A 19,692-nucleotide genomic window follows, 5' to 3' on the forward strand; every position below is an offset into this window, starting at 1 on the left:
AATATTTGAGCCTAAAGACCAACTTAACCCCTGGAAAAGTGTAGTGCAGCAAAATGTTAAAACTGCTCCTTTCTCCTCAATTCTGCTTTCTCAAGCTCAGATATTGAATACAAAGCTTTCAACAGCACACAAGTCTAGCGGAAATCACAGACTTTATGAGCCACCAAAAACAAAACAAAACAGAGTAGCTATAAATTAAAGCTTCACTAAGCAACTCATAGACACACATACATTTATACAAAACCATTGTCCAAAAACTCAGTATGCAGTCCCAAGAATCCTTTTTAAAGTCTTTTGTCTGCTGAGCATCCTTTGCTTTTGTAGCAGAAATAATTTGACCTCAAAAGGATCAGACAAGTAATGCAATTAGGTGCAGCACAGAATTTGTTGCATCTCCTCAAGCACATCAGACCAGCAGTCAACATTCAAGCAGTTCGATCTTTCCATAAAGATTATCTCAAATCCATTCACATATCATATATTCCCCCATCTTTTAAAATGCCCACAGAGAAACAAAAATTCACAATTCCCAAATTGCCTTTTCTTCATTGTTTTACAGAAATCTATGTAAACCATATGCCTGGACTTTGGAATACACGCGTATAAAAAGATTCATTTAAACACTTTGCAAGCAAAACAAAAAAACTCATACCATACAAACAAATTAAAAGTAAACAACCTGAAATGTTCACAGTGCAGGACACCCAGGAATCCATAAAACAGTTATTTCCAGACACTCTTAATACATGATAATTAAATTAAGGAACACAACTTTATGAAACATGGTACCTTGTAAAAGTGAAAATTATTGCATATTTACGATGTTTACTTGCAACCCATTTTAAGGCTAGATTTAACAAACCCAAGTTAGTCTTTTATAGCTTCTGGGAAGTTATCCATGAAGAAGCTTGACACTGTCTTTGCTAAAGAATTGCAAAATGGAAGCTACACTTCGCCTATCCAGACGTTAGGGCAGAACTTGCACACTCTGAACACAAAGCTGTTTCACTTTTGTCTCACTGCTAGTACAGTGATTTAAGTGTTTGTCAGAAAGGAATTCATTTCATATCTGTAATTCACATAACTGTGCCAGAGTTCCATGGTGTACCAAAAAGGAAACAGCATAAAGAGTAATATTCCTGGGAAATCAAGCTACATATCAGAAGAAGATTGGCACAAGCAGTCTGAAAATGCAATTTGCCATGAACGAGAAGTTAGCAAGTTAGGCACTTTTATTGCTATAGAAAGTCAAACTGCACTAAATACTGACCAAAAATTTCCCCTCGAAATAGAGGTGGACAGGGGGAAAGTGGTGTCTCCGTCCATCACCAACCTTTCAACTGCCTTAACAGATTAGCAGATCCAGTGAATTTGCTAATTTGAATAAATTATGGATGTGGCTGGCAGGTATGTAACTATGCAAATCTGTCACTCAACAATATTTAAAATGGCCTGTAAATAAAACCTGATTTACTTGGAAGTTAATTTGAGCTTCTTTCCCAGGCAAAATGGAGACTCACAAAGTTTATACTTTCCTTGACAGTCCTTCAGCAAGGGAGATTATACAGATTTTGCAAGAGAAGAGGCACTATGCGAAATTATAAATGGTTTACACCAGGCATCCCCAAACTTCGGCCCTCCAGATGTTTTGGACTACAATTCCCATCTTCCCCGACCACTGGTCCTGTTAGCTAGGGATCATGGGAGTTGTAGGCCAAAACATTTGGAGGGCCGCAGTTTGGGGATGCCTGGTTTACACAGTTCCCAAACTTTAACCCAGGTAGGCTGGAAGTTTGACTTTTGAAATCCCAAACACTTATTACAAGCTCTTCTACAGTGCCAAGGTAAAGGCAGGATGTGGAGAGAGAGAAATTCAGCAGCAGCTCTGTAGGTAAGGTATGTTCACAGTCATGCCTTCAGAACAATCATGGGACGTCGTTTTGTAAACCATTTTTTTTTAGATTAAGCAATCTGTACATTTTGTTAAAATAAAAACTTAAATGCCTTTCTCTTGCACTCCTTGCTGCATTCTTGTTAAAATGTTAAAACTGTTGCAGCTATTGTGTTGACACCAAACTCAATGTTGAACCAGAAAGATATTGGTAAAAATATAGCAGAATAGAATAAAACAGTACAATGACAAAACAAAATTCATTAGGTTGAATGTCATGTGCTGTCCTGAACATGCTTTGAATTCTCTCCTCGCAGTACTTTAAAAAGGCTAGTTTACATTCTATACAGTAAAATTATCCCCCCCTAAATCCACATTTTAACATGCTGCATATTCAAACTAGTTGCTGTTATTACAAAATGGTAGAAACAGCAAAATCAGACCAAGAAAACCAGGTTTACCATGGCTGAACACCACCACCCAATCCTACTGGAACTGGAGAGGAGGGGAGAGACAATTTTTGAGCAGAATTCAGCTTTTCATGATACCATTACCATTTTAAAACATGCCTTAAAAAAAACCTGGTACAGTGCAAAAGAGAATCAAACGGAAGAAACTAGTTTCAAAAACCAGAAGATCCGAGGGAGGAGGATCCTGAACTAGCAAAAAGAGAAATTTGCCTTTTAGCATACAAAGTCACAAGAGGTCAAAACTATATCCAGAATACAAAACAGGTGTGTCCTCAGAAGTTTCATGTCGGTTGCCACCCTGTTGTGACATACTGGAAACAAAAGAATTATTGTACATCAGAGCAAATCTAAACACTTAAGAGGTTAGTATAGCACTAGGGCTAAATAAAATACTTCTAAACACACAGCAAAAAAATGCCCTCTAATGCATAGTTGGGAACTAGCAAATGAAACACTGGAAAACATTTTTCCCCTCTGCAGGTAAAAGCTATACTGCATTTAAAGTGCAACACTGTAATGGTGTTACTCCCATATTGCGATGAGAAGCCTTCCAGCCCATCACTAGGTCCCTGCATTGCTTTTAAACCTGAGAAAGGGTAAAGGCTGGATTTAAGAAACCTGCTCAGCTACTTTGCACCAGGTCTGTGGCAGACTTGTGCAAATGAACAACCATCAAAGGTCAAAACTTTTCATGATAGCGTCATGGTCAAACTTGAAGCTCAGAAAAGCTCGTGAGGAGAAAGTGAATTTGCAGTGGCCATTGCATGACCCTGATTGTCCATGTTCTAAGAGCTGGTCTTCATTGACACAACACATGTCATATGCTGCTTCTGGATTTAAAGAAAGATAAAACAAATTATTTAGCAGTGGCAAGTGTCGGAAATAATCTTACTATTCAGATTAAAAAAGAACAGTACATACAGATTACTAAAGAGAGTTTCAAATTATTTGGCCACTTATTCATTAAAAAACTGTTAAGTTAAAACAGGTTTGCAGGAAAGAACACTTGAAACAATCTACATTTGAAGTTATTTATTTATAGCATTTATATACTGCCTTTTAGCCAAAAAGACTGTCAGAGAAACCTAGAAAAAAATCAGTAACATATATATCTTCCTTCACACAGACATTTGTAGAACACTCTGGTTGCACAAGTGACTCTTGCATACTGCAGATAAACTGAATCAGGATGTGATCATGGGTCGAGGTTCAACACGTGACATTCTGAACGATAGTAGTTCACATACAATTGGTCTCCACTACCAAAATTTCCCACATCCAAGCTATGAATTAAGACAGGGGTCCCCAGACTACGGCCCGGGGGCCGGATGCGGCCCAATTGGCCTGCCAATCCGGCCCGCGACGACCCCTGCCGCCCGCTCTTACGGCGCGCAGCGCGGCAGCGCTCTTCCGGGTTGGGAAAAAAGCGCCGAAAATCCTTTGTGCGCATGCGTATGGGCCTCTCCCGACCCGGAAGAGGTCATTTCTGGTGCACTTCCGGGTCGGGGGAGGCCCATACGCATGCGCACAACGGATTTTCGGCGCTTTTTCCACCCTGGAAGCGCGCCGCCGCGCCAGTAAGCGCCTGTGCGCATGCGCACGCACTCGCCGGCCCGCACAGGCGCGCGCTCCCCCATCCTCCGGCCCACCGCACGATCGGCGCGGTGGGAACCGGCCCAAACGCCGGTAAGTCTGGGGACCCCTGAATTAAGACATGTCGTTTTTACTTCAGTAGTTTTATAGGACAAAAAGACCCAGTACCTACAAAGAATCAGGAGGTACTATTTCTTCTGCAATTTGCATGTAGGGCTTCAGTGTGATAGGAACAATGGGAGGCTTTTAAATAAATAAATAAATAAATGGTGCAGGGGTTCACTGGAATTGCAGTAAATAGGAAGGGTTAGATCAGGGGTCCCCAGACTTACCGGCGTTTGGGCCGGTTCCCACCGCGCCGATCGTGCGGTGGGCCGGAGGATGGGGGAGCGCGCGCCTGTGCGGGCCGGCGAGTGCGTGCGCATGCGCACAGGCGCTTACTGGCGCGGCGGCGCGCTTCCAGGGTGGAAAAAGCGCCGAAAATCCGTTGTGCGCATGCGTATGGGCCTCCCCCGACCCGGAAGTGCACCAGAAATGACCTCTTCCGGGTCGGGAGAGGCCCATACGCATGCGCACAAAGGATTTTCGGCGCTTTTTTCCCAACCCGGAAGAGCGCTGCCGCGCTGCGCGCCGTAAGAGCGGGCGGCAGGGGTCGTCGCGGGCCGGATTGGCAGGCCAATTGGGCCGCATCCGGCCCCCGGGCCGTAGTCTGGGGACCCCTGGGTTAGATCTTTCCTAGCAAACTGCATGAGAATTCCCCCCTTCCCCCACAAAGGGTTAGGATTTATAATAATGAAGTGGAGAAAATGTGTAGATGGTATGAAGGGTGGGGGAGTGTGTCCTAACCCCCAGTTAATAATTAACACTAGGGAAGTGTTTGTGGATGGGTGTGTGTGTGAGAGAGAGAGAGAGGGCTGTATGTATGTATGTATGAGAGAGGGTCGCTGAAGAGACTCTCAAGATCACCACTACGAAGGTGGGTGACTCTGACTAGGTCCACTACCAGCAAGCATCCCTTAAAACAGGCATCCCCAAACTTCAGCCCTCCAGATGTTTTGGACTACAATTCCCATAATCCCTGACCACTGGTCCTCTTAGCTAGGGATCATGGGAGTTGTAGGCCAAAACATCTGGAAGGCCGCAGTTTGGGGATGCCTGCCTTAAAACATGACCCCAAAGGAAATGCAGTTCTTGGTGGGGCGGAAGTTTCCTAGTTGCCAACTAAGATATGAAACCAGCATGTATTGTATCCTGGTTAGCAAGCACTCCTGGCTACTGCCTGGCCCTATATACCATGGGTTAAGTGGCTTGAGATAGTTACAACTGAACCAGGGCGTCATGTGTTGCTTAAGATACAATGCACAGTGAAAAATAACCAGCAAAAGTGCTAACTTCAGAATGTAGCATACACATACTTACCTGTTTCAAAATTATCTTGAAGTCTCCTGGGATGCAACTTCTTTTCACATTTCTGGTTAAGAAGAGAAATGTATGAGTTTGAGTTTTGTATTAGTTTGAGTTTTGTTTTACATGTATCTAGCAATGGATGAAGAGTGCAGAAGAGATGCCTCTTACCACATAGATATATTTAAAACTGCAGAATTAGGTTGCTATACCTTGAAAGCTACAAAGAAGAATCTCTTTTGCAGGCCAAACTAACTTCATGGAAGGTTACCACAACCCAATGGTCTTTCACCACAAACAGAAATCTGAAAGCATATGTATGTCCTGTGGCAACTCATACCCCCCATTACTTTGCATTCTTTTCTAGCTAACTGAGCCACACATGAATCTGTTACAACTTTTGCCATCCTCCCCAGGATTACTTTCGAGTGGCAGTTTACCAAGGGGAAGCACAAGAAACTCTTCTCAACTACTGGGCAAATCCAAATAAAGTTACGAGAGGACACTCCCCCACTTCCTTTTTAAACCCAGCCAAAATCTGGGACAGGTCTCAAGAGCAGCAAAAGCCCAGAAGCTGACCGTATCCAAGCCAACGTTTTATCTGTCTATAACCTGTCTCATGCCGCGAGGGCACTGTGAGGGCACCTGCAGCTCCAACTATCACTGCAATCTTCTTGATCCCCTCTGATTCTACAGCACTGCTGACCAGTCAGTGTTCTTTACACTTCTTATTTACCATTAAACAACTTACCAAAGTTTGGTTCTGTTTAGCTGGCTGACTTTGCATTCCGTTAGTTTTCTTCTTTTGATTGGGAGTGTCTTGGTATTGCTTTCTACCATTGCTACGTGGGTTCTGAGCAAACAAACACAAAGAAAAAGAAGGAACTGAAGTTAAAAATCCATGGCCGCATACTGTATGCTTATGCATATATTAAACTGAATGGAATTTGATAACTATATTGCAGATGATTAAAGTACTGTGCATATGCTTAGTAATTCTCCGATTGATATATACAGACTTATTCCCTAGAGACACAAGCTTGTGAAGTTTGAAAGTTAAAATGCTTCATGTACACAGAAAACCAAGTTTCACAGAATTTGAGCTAGCACAAAAATGTATTAAAAAGAAACTAACCTTTAGTTTTAACGCATCAGACGTCTCAAAATGATTGATATATGGCTTCTGTTGCTGCAACTGCCTTTGTTTCGTCCACTGGTCTCCTGAAGGACCATCTGTAACCACTGGCTGGCTATAATGGAGTTTGGATCTAATCCATCAAAAAAAAGGAGGGAGCAGGGGGCTTCTTTAGAAAAGATCAACAGCAGATTATGATCACAACAGCTTTAACTCGAACTGCTTAGGTATTCCCTACATGAGACTATATTTGCCAATTAACCATTGCGACAGTATGTTGTAGATTTCCTCTTTAGGGCATTACTGCTTGTTTCAAAGGCACTGCAAAGTGGCGCTTGCTGTTGACAAATGCATGATTCTCAGTCCACTCAGATTCATTGCTTGTCAATGCAGGTACAATACAGTGCCAGGGAGGGGGGTCACCTGCCTTGATAGCAATTAACAGGGGGGGGACATCACTGCACTAGGAAAATTTCATTGAACAGCACTCATCAAATGATGCCAATGGCAATGGAGCAACTAAGGGTTCACTGATCATTTACATGTTGCAATTCTACTACACACATCGTGGATCAGTAGGGATGTCAACTACAGTGCATACCAAGTAATGAGAGATGCATAGTATATTATTCAATGTATTACCTTCCCTTCACCAGCAGGTCCCAGGGCATGTGTGGCCAATTCCACAATCTTTTCATCTCTACAAAGGTGTGACCAAGTTAGGCTTGTGGAAATTTTACCATTATGTTCATTACATTATTTTGCCACATCATCAGCACATCACAGAGGCAGGCACATTGCTCCACTGTCCATACAAAAGGGTCCATTCTCATATGTCTGGAACCAAGTGTTGGTTTAAAGCAGGGGTCCCCAAACTAAGGCCCGGGGGCCGGATGCGGCCCAATCGCCTTCTAAATCCGGCCCGCAGACAGTCCAGGAAGCAGCATGTTTTTACATGAGTAGAATGTGTCCTTTTATTTAAAATGCATCTCTGGGTTATTTGTGGGGCCTGCCTGGTGTTTCTACATGAGTAGAATGTGTCCTTTTATTTAAAATGCATCTCTGTGTTCTTTGTGGGGCAGAGGAATTCGTTCATTTTTTTCCAAAATATAGTCCGGCCCCCCACAAGGTCTGAGGGACAGTGGACTGGCCCCCTGTTGAAAAAGTTTGCTGACCCCTGGTTTAAAGCAAAGACAGTATGAGATTTATTGCAGGTGTCTCTTTCCAATATGGAACTGAAAAGCCTGCATGTAAACATTGTTTGTTAAATTTGTGTCCCAGGGGAAAAGAAAGGGCCAGTGAACCAAAAAGCCACATCACTGAATAAAGTTTTCCTGCAATTCAATGCATTTATTGAATACCCATGATAAAAAGCATACAGCAGTACCTGGCAGTATTTTAAACTACTACACATTCATACATATTCAGCACTTGCAATAAACTGTAGGTGAACTTGCCTGTGGTTCTGTTTGATTTGTAGACTGCCATTTGATTCAGAATTCTGAAGGCTGCTACATTTCATATGTCAGTTTATCAAACACCAGTTCAGTCACCCCTAATTATTGGTACGGCAACTCAAGAATGTGCTGCTTTCAAATACTTTCACTGATGTCTTGCCAAGCAACAAGCTATAACCAGTCTTAATTTAGGTCGTCAAGACTGCAGTCCTATAGCCATAGAACTACCTAGTACTTCTGTCTTAACAGCCCAACACATCCTTTCACTCTTCTTGATCCACACTGCTCAGTGGTTCAGAAATCTCCTGTCCCCTGAAATGACTCAGCCCTTGCTATTCCTTATGCCTCCCTTGCTTCTTTCAAAACCTTCCTCAAAGCTTTTCTGGAGGGTCTTTGGAACAATTCCCTAGTCCTGATACCCTACTGTTCTAGGCTGAAATATTGAAATAATGGCACTGTTTACCCCTTCCTCCATTTTCTTCCTTCTGCTTATGTTTAGACTGTAAGTCCTTCGGGGAAAGGACCAGCCAAATCTGTTCTAACTGAAGTACCACTTACATCGATGCCAAATGTATTAGTATCACTGCTGTTGATAATGCTAATGCTGATAGTTATGTACTCTCAGCATCCACATACACTTTCCCTGAGAATAAGCCCTTTGCATATATAGTGGAACCCCATGTTATGTACCATCCTCCTTACGAATGCTTCGGGTAACGAGCTCCTGGTTGCGAACTTTGCCCTGGGATATGAGCAGAAGTCGTGCGGCAGCAGCGGGATGTCCCATTAGTAAAAGCGTGCCTCATGTTAAGAACGGTTTCAGGTTAAGAACAGCCCTTCGGAATGAATTAAGTTCGTAACCAGTGGTACCACTGTAATAGGTTTTACTTTGAGTTAAAAATGTATGGGATTGTACTGCAAGTCTTTTTCCTATAACATCTATACTGGTTAACACTTCTGTAAAATAGATTATTATTTATGGAACATTCCATCATTCTTTCACTCCGTTTAGGTGGTATGGACAGTGTTTGGGGTGGTATTCAGCTAAATAATTTCACAAATGGCGGCTTCCTGTTTCCAGCGCACCAGGAATGGAGTCTCTCCCAATACCAATAACAATGGGGAATTTCATTATCTGCATTTCTCTTTGGTTGAAAGAGGTACCGGCTCTCACCTGCAGTTTGCCCGGCAGTCTGGCACTCGCTTCCCCATGGAATGAGAGGGCATGCAAAGGCACTGGGTGCATGGAGCACTCTGACTGCCGTGACACCCCCCATCCTACCCCATTCCTGGAAGCACAGATTATCCTGTTAATTGGATTCTAATTGGTGTAAACTACAGGCGCGTGCCAGAGACATGAGATATGAAACTGCAAAAAGAACCCAGCAACAAGGATGTAAAAAGTTTGGACTGGGATATTTCATTCGGTGAAAGAGACAATGGAGGGAGGGGAGCCCACAGTTTGCTTCTTTAAAGTTTTTCTCTACCTTTATGATACGGCAACCCTCCACGGAATGCAAGTTTTATTAAAAATATCTACACAAGTGAGGACGGAAGAAATTGGAATATAATATGGAATTTAACAAAATAGGAATTGTGTGTGTGAACGAAAGGAACTGAGAGGGAAGTGGGGAGAATGCTATGCTTTGAAACATAGAGCAAAATCCTCCCTAACCTCCATTATCCAAAGGAATGTATTTGAGATAATTGGCCATAAATCAGCAGTAGGGAGCAAAGGAGTCTACCAGCTGCGGGAATAGAAGTTTTTGGATTAACTATCTGCAGTCTGGATTCAAACCATTCTTCCTAGGCTGGAAAAATGGTGAAGATGGCTTGTTTACTAGAAGCCGAATCATGGGATGAAGCGATGCAGGGACTTTTGGAAACTGAGATAACAGCTTCTCCTGGGGCATGATGGGAAACATCAACAGGAATGAAGGCTACACCACCATATATGGATGGGATAACATCAAGGAGAAAACTGTCACATGCAGGAAAGAATAAGGATTACAGCTAAAGTTCCTCATTTGAAACTTTATAAATTATCAATCATACCAACGCAAATAGAAATCACAAGATTGTACAGTAATTGTTATACCGTGGTACCTCTGTTTATGAACACAATTGGTTCCGGAAGTCTGTTCATAAACTGAAGCGTTCATAAACTGAAGCAAAATTTCCCATTGAAAGTAATGGAAAGTGGATTAATCTGTTCCAGACGGTCCACAGAGTACTTAAACTGAAGCGTTCATAAACTGAAGCGAACTTTCCCATTGAAAGTAATGGAAAGTGGATTAATCCGTTCCAGACGGGTCCGCAGAGTACTCAACCTGAAGCGTACTTAACCCGAAGCATGGGTGTAATTGGTTCTGGAAGTCTGTTCATAAACTGAAGCGTTCATAAACTGAAGTAAACTTTCCCATTGAAAGTAATGGAAAGTGAATTAATCCGTTCCAGATGGGTCCACAGCGTTCGTAAACCGAAAATTCATAAACCGAGGTGTTCGTAAACCAAGGTTCTACTGTACAAGGGATTATTATATCTGAATGGAAATTATTAAAATTTTGGAATGCAGAAAAATGTAAAAGAATCAACTCAAGCATGCAAGGGGGCTAGTTTAATTAAATTGTATAATTTGACAGTTGAATAATTGGTATTAATAATTGTATTAATTGGATAAAATTGGTATTGTTATTGTTATAATGAAGCTGCTATTGGAACAATCTTGGAAAATCACTAAAAAAATTATGTATTTCAAAAAATAATGCACAAATGGAACAAATCCCACTCTCACAATGGGAGTTCCTCCTTTTCCTCCCCTATACACACCACACCAATCCCAAATTGACTTCAGAGGGTTGGGGGAACCCCAGAACAGATTTAGGGGTCAAGAGGGAGAGAATGTTTCATCTGCACAAGGAAATATCACTTATTTCATTAAAATTAGATATAATGGCTATAAGGTTACTGGTAGATTTCAAATTGAGCTAGTTTGTTACCTCATTTTTTCCATGTTGGGTTTAGGTGGTGTGCTACTACTCGTTGATGAGAATCCATTGTCACTATCAGAAGAATCTCCATACCGCCGAGAAAGCCAGTCTCTCAGTGGTCTGTGGAGAAGGTAATATTGGGTCAGCAACATCCAGCTTCTTAGGGCAAATTTTAGAACACAAAAATAAAAATCTCCTCAACACAAAAGTGAAATATAAAGGACTGTTTTTTCTCTCTCTCATCCTGAACACACCTGATGAAGGGAATGGTCATGAAAAACTTGTTAGGTGCCAAACCCAACTTGGACTTCGGAGTCATATCATTTCTATGGCAAGGCAATTTGTCAATTGAGAACCATTCAATGTTCTGAAACACAAAAAAAAGAGATTCCTTATAGTACACATAAATAATGGACAGGGATAACAATCTGAAATAACATTGCACCTAGTCAGGAAACAGCATGCTTTGCCATCACTAGAAATTCACTGATTACAATTCAGTTCTATATGTTGCACACCCACCTACAACAGAAAACTCAGAATACACCCCCTTTAACTGCCAAAAAACGCTCAATATACCACAATTTCTTCCTAGATGTTCATCTGGTTCAAACATAACACTAAACCATGGTTAGTGTTAACTGTAGATAATGTTAACCATAATTAGTAAGCCATGGTTAAAGCTGAGGTGTCTGGCAGACAAACTTTGGTTTAATACATCACAGAATAGAGAGCAGCTAAGCCTTAAGAGCAATCATGATTTTGTTGCCACTCCTCACCCAGGGTTCTGTAGTTTTTGGACCGTGAAGACATCTTAACCATGGTTAAGGACATCCAGATTTATACATAACACTAAGTTATGGTAATTGTTAACTAAGGTTTATAAACCAACTACAAAACTTGTTTAACTGGCAACCTTTATCCTTAGGTAATAAAAGTTAAGCTGAAAGGCTTGGTTCACACATAATGCCAGGCCGTGGTTTAGTGTTATGTGCAAACCAGACCATTTAGACTGCAGATCACACCTAATATGTATGTTGCCTTGACCCTCTTCTATGTTCTTTGCCTACAGTTTTCAAACTGTGCAAAGTACCTATGGAATCAGGTTCCCCCCAACCCCAGGGCTTGGACTTCATGAAAGCAGGCCCAATGAGCAATGAAAGTCAAAAATGGGGCATACAAGTAATATATCATGAGAAAACAACATGCATTCGCTGTTACAAAATGAATACTTCCATGTGACTCTACAAGACAACAATATGATGCTGGTGTCCTGCATGCCAGAACGGTGCACTAGAGAAGGAAGGAATCCTTAGGACATTTGACCATAGCTTTAGTCCTGCATAAATCATTTTCTCAATACCCAATAATTTGATCAGACCTTACAAAAAACAAAAACCATGCATGTAAGTCTATTTACCCGAATCTCTCTCCTTGTTTTGGGATTAAATTTTGTGTCCTTTGGAATTCCTGGAATGATGTACAAGCGTGCCAGCTGATCATTTATTCGCAATTCAATATAGTCATCTTTATTGATGTAATCTTTAATATCAAAACCAGTTTCTTCAAATACCTGAAAATACACAGGCCAGAGTAAAAAAATTAATTTGCATTTTAACTGCTGTATAACTAGTTATTTCACTTTATAGCTCAAAGTAATGAAAAAGTTGACTAATAGTCTTCACTTGGGGAACTATATATGAGTGAAAATACAGGACTTCCGGTCTGCTGCCATCACCGAGCGGCGAGGATCAGAATTCATACAATTTTATTCAAGAGAAGAACTATAACCTATTTATTACATTGGCAATATAGAAAATCTTAACACAGATAATGCCATGTGTGGATTTAAAATCTTTTTCATGCTTCATATTTAATTCCACAGAATATTTACCCAGGTAGGGGATTATAGAATTCCCCCTGTTGTCTCTCACTTGCAGTACTAAAATGTGAAAAGCCATTTTTTTAAAAAAATGACAGCAAACAACTCAAAAACCCATTGGGAGAAGTTACTTAAGATGACATGCATTGCGATCCTGTATGCTTACTTTGTCTTTCACCAGAAAAGCACAACAAGTTTATATTTTATGTTGAGAAAGGGAAATTGGTTACATAGCAGGAAGAGCAATCAAGGAGGCTGTCCATAAAGCAAGCCTTGCCCTACAACAACCAGTTTCCCTATCTTATGCCACTTGGCATAAAGTATGTCCAATATATAAACTAAACAGCATTAATACCTCCATTTAAAGTAATTCTTACATAACTGTGTACATGTACAATAGTATTGAACTGAATGTCAATGAATGCATAGGAAATGGCAGCAACAACAACGTAAAAAGTTATATCCACGTTTGTCATATCAGGGGACAGAAAAATCGCCACCTGACAGAAAAACACTAATATGGTACATGCACTTGAGGCACATGGGAACATGTCAGAGACATCATTTTGAGCATAAAAGCAACTCAGTCACCTCTCTAGCAGCACAGTCGTGTGGAGCTTCCTCTTTATTCACTTTCCCTTTTGGAAATCCCCAGCCAGACTTTGCTAAATAACCCTGGACCAGCAGCACCTGCAAAATTAAAGCAGTCAATTCAAGACATAATTAAGCACTTAGAAGAGAAGTAGTTGGAGGGCGTCAAATTGTGTTAAGCACCAGTGAGATTGGGAAAGTTTCATATTTACAAGAATGATACACCAAAACAAATGGTTGAGAAAGAAGAAAATCCGGCACACATTCTTCTCTTACAGTGAGGGAAATAATATCAAGCGATATATATTATTAAATTATAAAACTAGTATTTACATAAAAAGGTATTGTTTAGGTTTTGAAATAGTCGCACTTGAGTAAGTTGATTTTAATGTTAAAATCTAAATCAATATTAATTCCATTTTCCGAGACATAAAAAGAAATCCTTCAGATCAGTTTCACACTTACATTTTCAAGGCTCTCATCGAGAATAATGGCACCATAGGTTGGCACTCCCATTTTGTACTCTTTCCATTCATCTAAAACCCTCTGCACATCTTCACCTTGAGGCAGTAAAAAAGGGCAATGACTGAAAAGTATAGGAAGTCAAGGAAATTCACTGCACCAGGACACACATTTTCACTCCTCAAATCATATGTTTCCTTTCTTTCTCTGTCTCCAGCAAATCATAATCACTGACATTAATGAGGGAACCTTCACACCACAGAACTTTAACACCAGTGGTTTGGTTTTTCTTAAGAACTGTCATGGGAATAATTGGGGGGGAAACCTTATACAGTGGTGCCTCGACTTACAAATTTAATCCGTTCCGAAGGCACCTTCGTAAGTCGAAAAACGTCATTGGAAACACAATTTCCCATAGGAATGCATTGGAAACGGAAAATTCGTAAGTCGAAGCAACCCTATCTAAAACTGCCTCGGTTTCCTTTCAGATGTCGAGACATTCGTAAGCGTGCGGCCATTAGCCCCATTCGTAAGTCGAAAAATTCGGTTGAGTCGTTCGTAAGTTGAGATACCAATGTATGTTAAGTCACTTGCCTTGTTGCCTGTTAAGAATCTTGAGACACTCTAAGCTTGCATAGGGATGCTTTCATAGTTTGAAACACATACAGTATTTGAAACACATACTTCACCACCCCCACCACCTTAAAGCTATACAGTATATGTGTAAACTGGCAACCAGGGCACTAGTCTTTAAAACTACACAGCCTAAGCTGTGAAAGGGGAAAGGGTCAGAAACATGGCATGGCTAAAGAGCTAGCAGTACAAGCTGACCAGTGTCCTTTAGGGTAGGATGTGTTCCTGATGCCCTGAAGGGGCAGTCATGAGGCCCAGTTCGAGAAATCATCACTGAATCCTGTCAGGCGAAAGGCCCATCTAGTCTACCATTCTGTTATCACAGTGGCCAAACAGTCCAACAGCACACTCTCTAGGACGAAGTAGGTTATAGATTAATCTCAGTCAGCTTTTGGGTCAGAAAACTGCTTTGTTTCCCTTCTTGATGACCTATGCAAGTAGATGGGCAGAGGAATATTCCATCTGGATTGTCTCTGTGGGTTGGGAGGGTTCTGCTCTATCGTATTTCCCTGCATGGCAACTGCGTTCCTTAGATTGGGCACTGCTGAGAGTACCATATGCCCCAGAAGCGCACTTAGCCTGTCCTATAAATGGATTTTAATGTTACAGCATCAACCACTTTGTGAATTTTGCAGTCTAAAAGGAGTATATAAATCATGGCTCTTCTTTTTAAAAGTCTCTGCCTAAGAGACTGGCATGCAGCAGTAAGAAGCCTAATAATTGGCTGTGGTCAAGCAGGTGAGAAACAACAGCTTTAAGTAATTTTAAAATGCATGCTACCCCCACCACAGAAAAAGCATGAGCTGATGATTGGCATTTTCCAGTTTTACATGCATTCATTACATAGCAACAGGAACCACAAAAATCAACAGAATCTGCTTGTAATAACTCCAATCCAGAGCTGTGCATGCATTCTAACAAAGGGCACTCCTGCACAAACCAATTTCCCCATTCATTTCTGTAGAAAGGATAGCCCATTCTGCACTAACAAGGAGTGAAATTCTGTGCCATTCCCACCTCCAAACACATACCGGTAGAAACTGTGTAATAAACATATTTTAAAAAATAATAACAACAGAAAGCACACATAAATACTTGCAACAGTGCTTACTGTGAAGCACTTCATAAATTCCAATTCTGGAGACCCCTTGCCTTAAAACTTAATCCCAATGATTTCAAAAGAGCTTACTCTCAAGTGTCTCGTGGCACAGATAAATTGGCAGGGCACCTGACATCTCTAGGTAGGGCTGAGAAAGACTTTTATCTGAAACTCTGGAGAGCAGATGCCAGTCAGTGTAGACAATAGTGAGCTAATTGGGCAAATAAGAATAAGAATAATAGTCTGTTCTCAGTATGAGGCAGCTTCCACTCATGAACACAGTTTCACCACACATAGTTCAGACTACAAAAAGACATAGTAATACAGAAAGGATATCAGCTTTAGCAAAATCTCTTATCCCACACTGAGGTAATCCTGGTGTGTTCTGCATGTAGAAATCCAAGTAAAACCAATGGGCAAGCTCAATCTGAAAACACACTCGGATGGCATTGTCCCGTTCCTCGCTGGGAATGTGCAGAATAAATCGACTGTTGGGAGAGGGAAAATAATTTTAAGAACTAGCCACTGAAACACCTGAAACAAAAAGAACTCCTAAATTACAAAAACAGCAAACGCAAAGTCAAAAAGGTTTATTTGAAAAGGACCACACATATTTAAAAAGAAGCCACACATAGGTTTCAAGACATGTATTCAAGATCTGGGACATTTTAGTGACAAACTCCCACCAGCCATCATGAGATTAGAATCCTTAAGCTTCATGCAAATGAGTAAATACTACGGTTTACATAGGACCCTCACATGCTTTCAGCTCTCCATGATTTAGCACCACCGCCATGAACTTCACCTGAAAGCTTTGAGGGGGTTATAAAAATGCAGGAATTGTCAGGATGTTTGTAATATTTGACAATACTTTTTAAAATTTTACTTAATACACTTGTATACTTCCTTTTCATAACTTAAAGTGTATTACAATGACTGCTAATAACAGATAAAAATACAATGCAAAACTAAGATAAATCTAGCAACAAAAACTAATGAACTAAGGCCAAATGAAAAAGATGTGCCTTGCAAACCCTCCTAAAAGCTAGTATAGGCATCTAAGTGAAGACGTTCAACAGTCTTGCATTACTTGTGTAAATGCCTTCCTTATGGCCATTATGGTTCTTACTTTGTGTGTCCTCCTTTTGCCCTAGCAATGGACCTGGTTTAAAAAGCCAGGGTAAAATAATTCAAATTGGCCACCACCTCCAAGTCACCTACCACCTCCAAGTCTGACATGAATCTGTTGATTTTTTTCATGGCTGGACTTCTTACTTACACAAAGTAATTGTTGTTGCCCTTCAACCCTCATGACACTGTTCAATGCAACTCGATGGGTAAAATAAGGACTAGGTAGGGCATAGAGTTTGTACAGAATTCCTTCTGACATGCCATATTTTCTCAAGCTCAGTTTCCTATCTCAAATACAGCATGGGAGACCAGAAAGTATTTTAGACTGAAACAGGTGTACCCGCCTTAGGAGGAAGAACCCCAAATTTATGAAGTCTAAGCATCATGTAACACACTTGTATCACACCTAACAGGTTGAATCTGACAATAATTGCCATATATTTAATTTTTGCATGCCTGGGGCTTCTCATCTCACTTAATAATATTAGATCATTGAGAAATCATTATTGTACAACAGACAGGTGTTAGCAAAGATGTTAATTTTGGAATTTAATAACTGATCCTGGATTGTTTAGCATTCTTCTGGGTAGCAAGAACTCAGTAAATTTGCTGGGAAATACCAGGCTGGGAGCACAGAATACATTTACAGGCACATGCCAGGATGATGAGGAATAGCTGATATCTTTTACTGGCTCCTCTCCCTTTGACATTGCCTTAACATACAAACATTAAGTAAATGGTATGAAAGCAAAATGATGTGAAAAGCATTGTCTACTTTTTCTCCACATTTCAGTGTGTTTTCCAAAACTGATAAATAAGCTGGCAGCCCTACTTAGTAAAAGCAGCATTCCCAGAGCAGTCCCTTTGATATTCTCTCTTGCCTCTCTACCCTCCTCTCTCACCTTCCACACCATCTCATTACATTTCAATACTTTGTGGATGAGTTCTCCCTCTGACTTCTATCCTGTTAGTAAACAAAGTACCGGTATCCTCCATACAGAACCACTAAATGGGGGCAAAACTGGATTCCTACAGTGTATCTAAAAATTGTGTTTCTGCTTTTTAGAGGGATCCCCCCCCCCACGCACACACACACAAAAGCAACAGTAGTGGTTGAGATCTGCACATGTGCACTGCCCTCATACTATGTCTGAACAGCAGCAATAGAAAGCAGTGGCCAGATGCCAGATCTGGGTGTTTTAAAGCTGCTTGTTTCCTTTTGACACTAGACCTAAAAAGGGGAAATGGGGGTGGAATTTGACTTGGAGGTAACAGCAAGTTAACCTCTACCAAGTCCAACATGCCCGCTTCCTAAAAGGATCCTTCAAAATTGCCCCATCACAGTTAAAAATGCCATGGAAGGAGGGAAATTAAATAGGACATCTCTTTTTTCACAAATATTGGACGATATGCCATAATGCTCCCGGGAATCCACAAAACGGACTTGGAAAACATTTTTCATATATATATATGATAAACATGCATAGGACTACAGTGGTACCTCTACTTACGAATGCAATCCGTTTCGGGGTGCCGGTCACACCCCACAAAGTCTGTAAGTAGAGTGTTGCAACTGCGCGTGCGCGAAGTGCGATAGAGCGCTTCTGCACATGTGCACGATAGAGCGCAGGTCACTTCTGCGCATGTGGCATTTGCAACCCGAAAATCCGCAACATGAAGCAAACGCAACCAGAGGTATGACTGTACACTGGAAAAGACGCACAGGGTGGCAGCAGGCTAAACTGAAAGTTATAGCTGCTGAGGTATAATAGTTCCATCAAGCTGCATGTGCTATGTGTACAATACAATAACGCCAAAAGTCTAATAAAACTATTTACAAAACCACCTATTGTCAAAACACATTGTGGATGTTACTTCAAAAACAGTAGCTATACTGACTTGTGCTGTAAAATGACTACCTAATTTTCATTTCATAACTTCATAGTGGCAGGAACTTTCCATTTTAAAACTTGGGAATGTTTTTTTTGTGTGTATGTGATCTTCAAGTGAAGGGCGGTATAGAAAATCAATCAATCAATCAACTGCTGTGGGCGACACATTTCCTTAACCCTAACCCACAAGAATTTGCATCATTTCAGTGCTACGTTCAATATATACTTTTGTGTGTGCGTGCGTGTGTATTTGTGCATATATTCAGCGCTACGTTCAATATATATCTGTGCATTGCGCATATATATATATATTGTGTGTATATATAGTCTCGCACACAGAGACACGCGTCGTAAGAGCGCGCGCACTTTAAAGCCGCCTATACAACCAACGACTCCCTCTCCCTCCCCGCCACTTTGGCTTATAGCTAATTAACCGGCACCACCAATTTCTGGGCAATTCTGAGCCGCGGGATTCTAAGCCTGGCGGGACTTTTAACTGAGGGAAGGCGACGCGGTGTCTCTCTGTGTCTCTCCGGTCCCGCCTGAAGGGCGGCCGCCTCTCCGCCAGCTCCCACAGGAGGAGGAAGAAGGGGCTTCGGCTGCTGCTGACCCCCGGGAGGACTAGCTCCGGCCCTTCCCCACAGCCGGCCGCCTCCCCGCTGGTGGGGGCGGAGGCGTTAATACCTGCACAGGTCGTCCAGGACGCCGCTGGGAATCTCGGCCCGCTTGGTCTCCATGGGGAAGCAGCGCGGCTCATCCCGACTCAGCGGGGCCCACTGCGCCGCGCGAGACGGACCTTAAAAGTGTGGGGGGGGAGCGAAAGGGGAAACGAAACGAGGCGGTGGAGGCGGGACTACGCCGTTTCCGTCCCGTAGGAAGGAGGAGAGGGTGCCAGCGAGCCAATCGTCTCTGTCTCTGGTAAAGAGAGGCGCGAGGCAGGGGGCGGGACGATAGGCAAGGATCCTTGCTTCTCTCAACCAACCGCCGCTGCGAAAGGAAAGGAATGGGCTAATCGGCTTGCCCGCTGCTCAAACGGACAGCGGAGATAGCCAATCAAGTCGG

The 19,692-nt window shown here is 41.8% G+C and overlaps 1 protein-coding gene across 1 annotated transcript; it reads right to left on the reverse strand.

Annotated features, from left to right (window-relative positions):
* Positions 1 to 1,776: 1,776 nt before the first annotated feature.
* On the reverse strand, positions 1,777 to 19,560 carry DCP2 (decapping mRNA 2). The gene is made up of 11 exons (XM_035099858.3): positions 19,315 to 19,560; positions 15,944 to 16,095; positions 13,879 to 14,006; positions 13,414 to 13,512; positions 12,361 to 12,513; positions 11,195 to 11,307; positions 10,950 to 11,060; positions 6,494 to 6,626; positions 6,110 to 6,211; positions 5,374 to 5,425; positions 1,777 to 3,191 (listed from the first exon to the last, which is right to left on the reverse strand). Exons 1-11 carry the CDS (start codon positions 19,365 to 19,367, stop codon positions 3,034 to 3,036), a joined length of 1,254 nt encoding a protein of 417 aa, XP_034955749.2. The 5' UTR covers positions 19,368 to 19,560; the 3' UTR covers positions 1,777 to 3,033.
* Between the last annotated feature and the right edge of the window lie 132 nt (positions 19,561 to 19,692).

This window comes from Zootoca vivipara, chromosome 10, assembly GCF_965207765.1.
Source record: "Zootoca vivipara chromosome 10, rZooViv2.hap1.1, whole genome shotgun sequence".
In the NCBI taxonomy this organism is placed as follows: Eukaryota; Metazoa; Chordata; class Lepidosauria; order Squamata; family Lacertidae; genus Zootoca; species Zootoca vivipara.